The sequence below is a fragment of the Neltuma alba genome, unplaced genomic scaffold (genome assembly GCF_004799145.2).
Source record: "Neltuma alba isolate B1F8T4 unplaced genomic scaffold, ASM479914v2 tig00013509_pilon, whole genome shotgun sequence".
NCBI lineage: Eukaryota > Viridiplantae > Streptophyta > Magnoliopsida > Fabales > Fabaceae > Neltuma > Neltuma alba.
The window spans coordinates 310358-319864 of NW_021637732.1; the positions used below are offsets into that span (position 1 = coordinate 310358).

At 35.6% G+C, this 9507-nt stretch overlaps 1 protein-coding gene across 1 annotated transcript; it reads left to right on the forward strand.

The window, feature by feature from the left end:
• The first annotated feature begins 5305 nt into the window (after window positions 1-5305).
• On the forward strand, window positions 5306-8890 carry LOC114737920 (protein KINESIN LIGHT CHAIN-RELATED 3). Its single transcript, XM_028925925.1, has 3 exons — window positions 5306-5354; window positions 5914-8020; window positions 8423-8890. The coding sequence occupies exons 2-3, from the start codon at window positions 6030-6032 to the stop codon at window positions 8637-8639; spliced, it is 2208 nt and encodes a 735-aa protein (XP_028781758.1). The 5' UTR covers window positions 5306-5354; window positions 5914-6029; the 3' UTR covers window positions 8640-8890.
• The last annotated feature ends 617 nt before the right edge of the window (window positions 8891-9507 follow it).

Genomic DNA, 9507 nt, shown 5'->3' on the forward strand with positions numbered 1-9507 from the left:
TAAAGTAATAGATTGAAATCAGATAAAATAAGTGAAAAACTGAGATGTTAAATAAAATTAGCAATAAGAATGTATTTTTGCCGCCTACTTTTCCTTCCTAATGTTAAATAAATTAAGAACGAACGGTAAATAAAAATAAAAAGCAAGCCTTTCTTGTGTAATAGCATGGGGAAACAAGATATGATGCTGATATCGCTTCAAGAGTGGAGGGAATGAAGTCCTGGGACGCTACGAAATAATTTGTATTTGTTGGGAAACTGAATTTCTGAAGTTGCGCGTGCATTTAAGTAAGGAAAAATTGCAAATAAAGACTCTCATATATATAAAATAGCAATGAGGGACCCTGAATTTGAAAAATAGCTGGAAAGGACCGAGTCTCAAATTGCAAATATGAAATCTTGGTTAAAAGACAAAAACATCCTTCTGCTCTTCATATTCTATTCCTATATCCATCTCTCTCAATTTCTTTTGCGATCTCCATTTTCATCTGTTCCATCCTCACAAACCCACCTTCTAAAACTTTAATTGCATTCACCATCTCTCTCACTAGATTCCTCTCTCTTTCTCTCTCTCACCCACAATGATGAAAATGATGAGGCTCGTTATTAATCACCTAGAAGTTGCTTCTTGCTGAAAACAAAAACCCAATATCCATTTAATGCTTCTCATAACTTTGATTATGAGCTGTGGGCAGTAACTAAAGGACACGATTCATTCACTCGATCGCGAGTAATAGTATGCCACCTAATGATATTAGGAACAAGGATCCATCGTCACAAACCCCCCTTCTATGGATAGTTGAGAAGTAGGAACTATTATATAGGATCAACTAATGATATTTATACTGAATGGAAATGGTAAGTCACCTATTTAGCATTTGAATGTAAGTTGATTAGGAGCAACATTGTGATAAAATAAGAGGGGAGATTAGTCTTGATGTCATTTTGATTCTCATTATAACTTTGTGCCCACTATATGGATGCTCTGGATTGAACCTCAATCTTCACAACATATATATAGCAACATTGTAGAGCTATTTAAATTCTCATTTCAATAGAAAAATTTAAAATTGTACGAAAACCTTATCGGACCATGTTATTGACCTTACTTAACTTATCATTCGCCTAACTGAACTTGTCATGAATCCTATATTAGAAGTCCTTGCTGTCAAATAAATTTGCAAATTCTTCGGAACTTGTCATTGGCCTTACTTAACTTGTATTAGCCTAACTGAACTTGTCATGAATCTTATATCAGAAGTGCTTGCTATCAAAGAAATATACAAATTCTCATTTCAACAGAGAAATTTAAAGTTGTACAAAAAATTATCGAAACTTGTCATTGGTCTAAGTGAACTTGTCATGAATCCTATATCAGAAGTACTTGCTGTCAAAGAAACGTGCAGATTCTCATTTCAACAGAAAAATTTAAAGTTGTACGAAAACCTTATCGAAACTTGTCATTGGCCTTATTTAACTTGTCATTGGCCTAACTGAAATTGTCATGAATCTTATATCAGAAGTGCTTGTTGTTAAAGAAATATGCAAGTTCTCATTTCAACAGAAAAATTTAAAATTGTACAAAAACCTTATCGGAACTTGTCATTGGCCTTACTTAACTTGTTATTGGCCTAACTGAAATTGTCATGAATCATATATCAGAAGCACTTGCTGTCAAAAAAATATGCAAATTCTCATTTCAGCAGAGAAATTTAAAGTTGTACGAAAACCTTATCGGAGCTTGTCATTGGCCTTGCTTAACTTGTCATTGGCCTAACTGAAATTGTCATGAATCTTATATCAAAAGTGCTTGCTGTCAAAGAAATATGCAAGTTCTCATTTTAACAAAGAAATTTAAAGTTGTACGAAAACCTTATCGAAACTTGTCATTGGCCTAACTGAAATCGTCATGAATCTTATATCAGAAGTGCTTGCTGTCAAAGAAATATGCAAGTTCTCATTTCAATAGAGAAATTTGAAATTGTACAAAAACCTTATTGGAGCTTGTCATTGGCTTTACTTAACTTGTCATTGGCCTAGTTGAAATCGCCATGAATCTTATATTAGAAGTGCTTGCTGTCAAAGAAATATGCAAGTTCTCATTTCAACAGAGAAATTTAAAGTTGTACAAAAACCTTATCAAAACTTGTCATTGGCCTTACTTAACTCGTCATTGGCCTAACTGAAATCGTCATGAATCCTATATCAGAAGTGCTTACTGTCAAAGAAATATGCAAGTTTTCATTTCAACAGAAAAATTTAAAGTTGTATGAAAACCTTATTGGAACTTGTCATTGGCCTAACTGAAATCGTCGTGAATTTTATATCAGAAGTGCTTGCTGTCAAAGAAATATGCAAATTCTCATTTCAATTGAGAAATTTAAAGTTGTACGAAAACCTTATTGGAATTTGTTATTGGCCTTACTTAACTCGTCATTAGCCTCACTGAACTTGTCATGAATCCTATATCAGAAGTGCTTACCGTTAAAGAAATCTACAAATTGTCATTTCAATAGAATTTAATTGTAAAGTTGTAAGAAACCTTATCAGAACTTATCATTGGCATTACTTAACTTATCATTGGCCTAATTAAAGTTAAGAGAAGCATTAAATGGATTAAAGTTGGATTTTTGGGTTTTTTGTTTTCAGCGAGAAGCAACTTCTAGGTGATTAATAACGAGCCTCATCGTCTTCATCATCGTGGGTGAGAGAGAGAAATTCAAGGTCCTTTCCAGCTATTTTTTAAATTCAGGGTCCCTCATTGCTATTTTATATATTAGAGGGTTTTTATTTGCAATTTTCCCCTTAAGTAACTCTATTAACAACCTGTTACTTGATGTTTTTTATTATTTTACACCACAACCATGTGATTGTTGCCATGAATACTGTTGCTAGATGACTCTATGAAAGATGGAGACCTCAGTGTAAGGAAAAGCACTTGTTTGCCTTCACTTTTTCCCTTTATTATTGAGTGATTCTCCAAAATGGAATCAAAGTCAAAATAATATGGCTCTTTATTATGTGTTTTTTATCATATGAGCCAATATAATCTTTGATATTTGAAGTTTATTCTTATTTTGGTTTTGATTTCCCAAATTTCAAACAGTAAGTTTTTATCTCTAAAATGGTAAAGTGGTTTAAGTTTAGCTTGCCTTCATTTTGATTTTAATCTCGTAAATTTCAAGTAATAGGTTTTGATCTTTTAAACTTAAAAGAAAAAATGATTCAAATTTTTATTAAATCATAGATATTAATGTTTAAAATAAATAAAAATTAATGGACTAAAATCAAAATGTGAATAGAGAGACTAAAAGTCACATTAACCTTTTATTGAATTATGAAAACCAATATTTTATATGAAAAAAATTGAGTAATCAAAATCTATAATTTAAAACTAGAAAATAAGACAAACTTGAAAGAGTAAAAATTATATATTAATCCTTAAAGTTAAATGACGAGTGGGCCTTCTTTCTGCATTCATTTACATTATGATAATGACATCACAAAGTAACGCTTTCCATAATAAACAGCCTTCCCAGTTACTTAACTAGCGTGCACGCATTTGAAGTTTTCGGCAAAATTGTAGTGGTCCTATTATTCCACTTACAAAATTGACGCAGAAATATAAGGAACACATTATTTGGAAAAAGCAAGGAAGCCGGATCAATGGGTGGAACCAAATTTGAATAGGATCTAAAAATGGGTAAAAATTATCACTAAAAAAAGAAAACAGGTAAAATTATGTGTGAAGAAATGCCCAGAAGTGAAGCTGACGAAAGCGCTTTTAAGAGAAACGGGTCCAAGCCTTAACAGGGTCCCTACAATTATTTCCCCCCACGTGCTCTATCGCAGTCTTCATTCAATGTCCCATCCCCCACACCAACTTCATGACGCTCCTTCAATTTTTAATGACATCACAATACGCACTTTAATATCTAATCAGAAAATTTAATAAAATAGATATAAAAAGTATGATTTTTTTTACAACAGAAATATAATCTAAGTATTGTTGTTTTAAAAAAAATATTAAATATGAAAAATAAAAAAAATTAAGATATTATTTTAGGATTAAAAACAAAACCATTTATAGCTAATTCTCACGGATAATGCCGAAAGGAAGGAAGTACTTTGTACTTAGAGTGTTTGAGTAAGAACAAAATCATGATTTCAGAAGTGTTTTTACAGTATACGAAGTAAATATGTAGAAAAATTTGTTTCGATTTATAAAAAAATATTTTTAAAAAGTGATTAAAAGGTTATCCAAATATTTTTTTAGTTAAACATGCCCAACTGGTAAAAATACTAAGATGGGTGATGTTTAGAGATATTCTCAAACTGCACCGCTTTTTGTTAGCAATTTTAGCTTTCGCCGAACTCTCTTGGCATCCTTTTGCACATACACTGTATCCATTTATACACCAACGGTATCACAACTATAACTAAATAAATTTAAATGTGCTGCCATCCCTTAAACAATCTAATATTTATCTATTTTTAAGATAATTCTTATAATAATAATTCTAGTAAATATACTTGATTAGTAAGTATATTTTAAAAAAGATAACATTTATTTATTACAAAATAACTAACTTAATTATTTTTTTAATTTAATCAAATTAGTCAAGTAATTTTTATATTAAAAATCAGAAATAGTACCAATGGAGGATGAATAAATTTAGTTATTAAATAAGTTATTTATGTTCATAATTTTTTTTATTTTATAAGCATGTCATGTAAAATTAATTTCTATTGTCAAAACTGAGTCGGACAGGTGTACAATTATGAAAAGTCTAAATTAATTTTAAGAGAGGGACCGTCTGTCTCTGTCGCTGATGTTTCTGGTCATTCCAAACACAGTTAAATAGGAATAAGCGAAGAACAGAGGGGAAAGCGTCCGCATTTGTCTTTACTCATTTGCCGGTGGCATAATTGTCCTTAAACAAACACGATGCCACGTGGCATGCTGCCAGCGTGTTGACAAGGACCAAATACAGACAGAAAAAACCTCGGCAGTTGCAGTCCCGCGGCATTAGGCCCGACGTCGCCGTCCTCTCTGACATTCCGACCCTGCTAAACTTTCTCCCATTTTATCATTTTCAGCCCTTAATTCCCCACTCATCCCCTTTGAATTCCCCATTTTGCCCCCATTCTTTTTCTTAAACCCATAGCCTTAGTCCTCTGTTTCATTATCGCCCCAGGCTAATATATGCATCTTACCCAAATGGTGGAATTTTTCTTCCTATGACTCTTTTCTATAAATAAACTCCTTATTATCTCTCCTATCTCTCTCTCTCAGAGAACGGGAGGACAAAGCTATCTGGTTCTCATGTTCATGGTTCGTTAATGATTATAAAGGTATGGTTTCCTATTTCTTCGCTTTTTTGCAATTCCCCTGTTTTCTTCCAATTCATTTGCTCCTCTCGTCCAATCAAAAGGAAAACGCAAAAAGGAAAAAGACTCTTTATTCATTTTACTCTTTCTATATTTGCTTCCTGTTTTATCATCTTTAGAGTTCTGGAACGATTTCTTTCTAGGAAATATCTCCTTTAGTTCTCTATGGGTTTGTGTTTCGTGTCAATCGAGCTAAGGTTCGTTATGCATAATACAGTAATTTCTGTTTGTCTGAATTCCTCATGATTATATTTAAACTCATCATCGGAGATCCTATGGGTTTCCTCTGATTATTCTGGATAGGAGGGAAACAGAAAAGGCAAAATATGGAGAGCTTTGACCTTTTCAATAATGCTTTTTGGCCTGATTTTTCATGCTTGTACTTTGAATGATCATGACTTTGCATACATAATGCCTTAACAAAGCTCCTTTTTTTTTTTTTTTTTTTACTACCACATTACAATAAACATAAATTTATTCGGACATCTATGTTTTGATAATCATGCTTCTCTTTGTTTTTCAGGATCATTGGTCTCTGTTGGTTGGATCTGTTGTGACTAGCTTTTTTAATTCTTGTAGATTATCTGCTTGATATTAGTTGTCCCAGCCCGGTAACTTTGGTTCCTAAAGGGATTAGAGATGCCGGGAATAACCGATAACGGAGTTACTGATGAGGGGAAGGCAAATGAAAGGAATATGAATCCTTCCTCCTCTAACTCTAAGGAGGGCTCTACTCCAATTGAGTCACAACATCCAGAGAGTACAGGTGGTGATGGTGCCGTTGAGACCTCTATCGACCAGCTTTATGAAAATGTGTATGATATGCGAAGTTCTGATCGGTCACCTTCAAGGCAAAGTTTTGGATCTGATGTTGATGAGTCTAGGATTGATTCAGAATTGCATCATCTAGTTGGGGGGAAGATGAGGGAGGTGGAGATAATGGAAGAGGAAATGGAGGAAAAGCAAGGTGGTGATGGAATTAGTGAATCATCTTCTAGAAAGGGTAGTTCGTCGAATGATAGGAAGGTGGACAATGTGAATGAGATTCAACCTGCCAGTACAAGCTCTGGCACTTCTGAGAAACCAACCAAACCATCCACTTCAAAATTGCAATCCAAGACAGCATTAAAATCAAAACCCAGAGTCAAAAGTCCTCCTGTGAAGCCTTCTGTTGAGAGAAAGAATGATAAGCCTCTGAAAAAACAAAGCCCAGGAGTTGTTGGCTCGAAGAAATCACAAAATGCTCCTCCTGCTGGAAGGTCAGTGTCACAGAGTCGTGCCAAGAATTTAGTTGAACCAGCATCAGATAAGCCAGAGATGGGTCCAGTTTTGCTTAAGCAGGCAGCGGATCAGATGTCATCAGGGGATAATCCGCATAAAGCTCTTGAATTAGCTCTTCGAGCTACAAAAGTGTTTGAGAAGTACGCTGGTGACAAACCAAGTTTGGACCTTGTTATGAGCTTACATGTTATAGCAGCAATATACTGTAGCTTGGGTCAATACAGTGATGCGATTCCAGTCCTGGAGCGCTCTATTGACATTCCTGTTGTTGAGGAAGGCGAGGAGCATGCCCTGGCTAAATTTGCTGGTCTGATGCAACTGGGTGACACCTATGCAATGCTGGGCCAGCTTGAGAATGCAATTACGTACTACCCCAGAGGTTTGGAAGTCCAGAAACAGATTTTGGGAGAAACAGATCAGAGAGTTGGTGAAACTTGTCGGTATATGGCTGAAGCTCATGTTCAAGCGTTGCAATTTGACGAGGCTGAGAGGCTATGCCAAATGGCTTTGGACATTCATAAAGCAAGAGATTCACCTCCTTCTCTTGAAGAAGCAGCTGATAGGAGGCTCATGGGCCTTATATGCGAAACAAAGGGAAAGCATGAAGCGGCTCTGGAGCATCTTGTTTTAGCAAGCATGGCAATGGTAGCAAATGGACAAGAAGCAGAAGTGGCATCTGTTGATTGTAGCATTGGAGACACGTACCTATCCTTGTGTCGATACGATGAAGCTGATTTTGCTTACCAAAAAGCACTTACAGCCTTCAAGGCCAGCAAAGGAGAGAATCATCCAGCTGTGGCTTTGGTTTTTGTACGTTTAGCTGACTTGTGTAAGAGGACAGGGAAGATAACGGAATCCAAATCTTACTGTGAGGATGCACTTGAAATCTATGAAAAGCCTCTTCCTGGAGTCCTTCTAGAGGATATTGCAAGTGGTCTTACTGATGTTGCCGCTATCTATGAGTCAATGAATGAACATAAACAGGCCCTCAATTTGCTGAAGAAGGCATTGGGTATATATAACGATGCCCCTGGTCAGCAGAGCACAATAGCAGGAATTGAAGCTCAGATGGGGGTCTTGTGCTACATTATAGGGGACTATGCTGAATCTTATAATGCTTTCAAGAATGCTATCTCAAAGCTCCGTGCTATTGGAGAGAAGAAATCAGCCTTCTTTGGTATTGCTCTTAATCAAATGGGACTTTCCTGTGTGCAGCGTTATGCCCTAAGTGAGGCTGCAGAATTGTTTGAAGAGGCAAAGAATATTTTGGAACAAGAGTATGGGCCATATCACCCTGAAACGCTTGGCGTGTATAGCAATCTTGCCGGCACATATGATGCACTTGGCAGGTATTCACTTTTTTGTTCTTTTTCTTGTTGTAACATACCTTCTTCCACCTGTAAAATGCCCTTCATCATTTAGGCATCTTGAGCACTTTGGGTCTTACGCGTGGTTAAGTAACTGAAGTAGGCTTTTATGTTCTTTATATTATTGCATGGTGTTAGGTCTCTTATGAAGCGTTATGACTACGTACATGCCTGTATCATTTGATTTCTTCAGTCAACTAACGATTTTTACTGCTGAATCACCCTGCAAGATTCAAGGTTTTATTTTCTGATATACCTCATGAAACCTGTGTCACTAGCGTTCCAGGAAAGAACAGATCCTACCAAATGACTGGCTTTGAGGGATAATTGTATTAATACGGATGATGGAACTTACTGGTCCTCTATGTATGATGTTTATTTCAGGTTGGATGATGCAATTGAAATTCTGGAGTACGTTGTAAGTTTAAGGGAGGAAAAACTTGGGACTGCAAATCCTGATGTATATGATGAGAAAAGAAGGTTGAGTGAATTGTTGAAGGAAGCAGGCAGAGTCCGGAGCAGAAAATCCATATCACTGGAGCGCCTCCTTGATTCCAATGTTTATTCTCTAAACAATTTTGTCATGAGGATGGCTAGCTAGGGCACAGAGAGAAATATAATGCCTTTACAACACAGATGAACAGGTTGTGAAATTCAATTATTGAGGAGATATGAAATGACCGATGGGGGTAATGATTTGTACCATATTTTATTTAAAGATATATATTCTTGTATGATACGATGTAAATTATGCATGGTCTTCCGATATGCTCATTGTTTGAACACTTCGATTGCTGATGCGTCAATATATTCTTATAGATTTGGCTACACAGCTAAAAGCTGAGACTTTTAGTCCCCATCCCCCATATATATATATATAGTTCTGCTTTTTCTAATAATAATTGGGGCGTCTTGCTTTGTGCGCACAATTTCTATGAGGTCTTGTTGATTTGAACACGCTCGTCGTTAGCTTTGTTTTTTAGGCATTGGATGTTTTGTGAATTGGCATATATAGAATCTGAGAAAGCGTGACAGTAAAATTGAAGAAGGTGGAGAATGAGATATTCAGAATCACCACTATGCCAGGGCCCAAGCAGATGAAGAATGAGAGGTTCAAGAATCATAAAAGTTGTTGCAGCGTGGTGGAGGAGGACCACCACTCCACCAGGGCCCAAGCTTATGAAGTAAAAGTAAAAGCAGGATTTGAAGGGTTTCAGTAAATGTTTTGCGTCTCTCGGAAGTCCAAGAGGGCTTTTGTCCTGTGAAATTAAACCAACTTTTCAGTTATTAAAAGTGTGTTTGGATGGTGTTGGGCAAAACTGACTCTATTCTAATTGATTTTTGTAACTGAAATTAGAGTAAAAGTCAGTTAGTGTAATGTAATTTATGTTTAGATATGTATTTATAAAATGTCAGTTAAAAAAGTTAAAAGTTATTTGGATGATTAATAAAAAAGTTAGTTTAGTTAT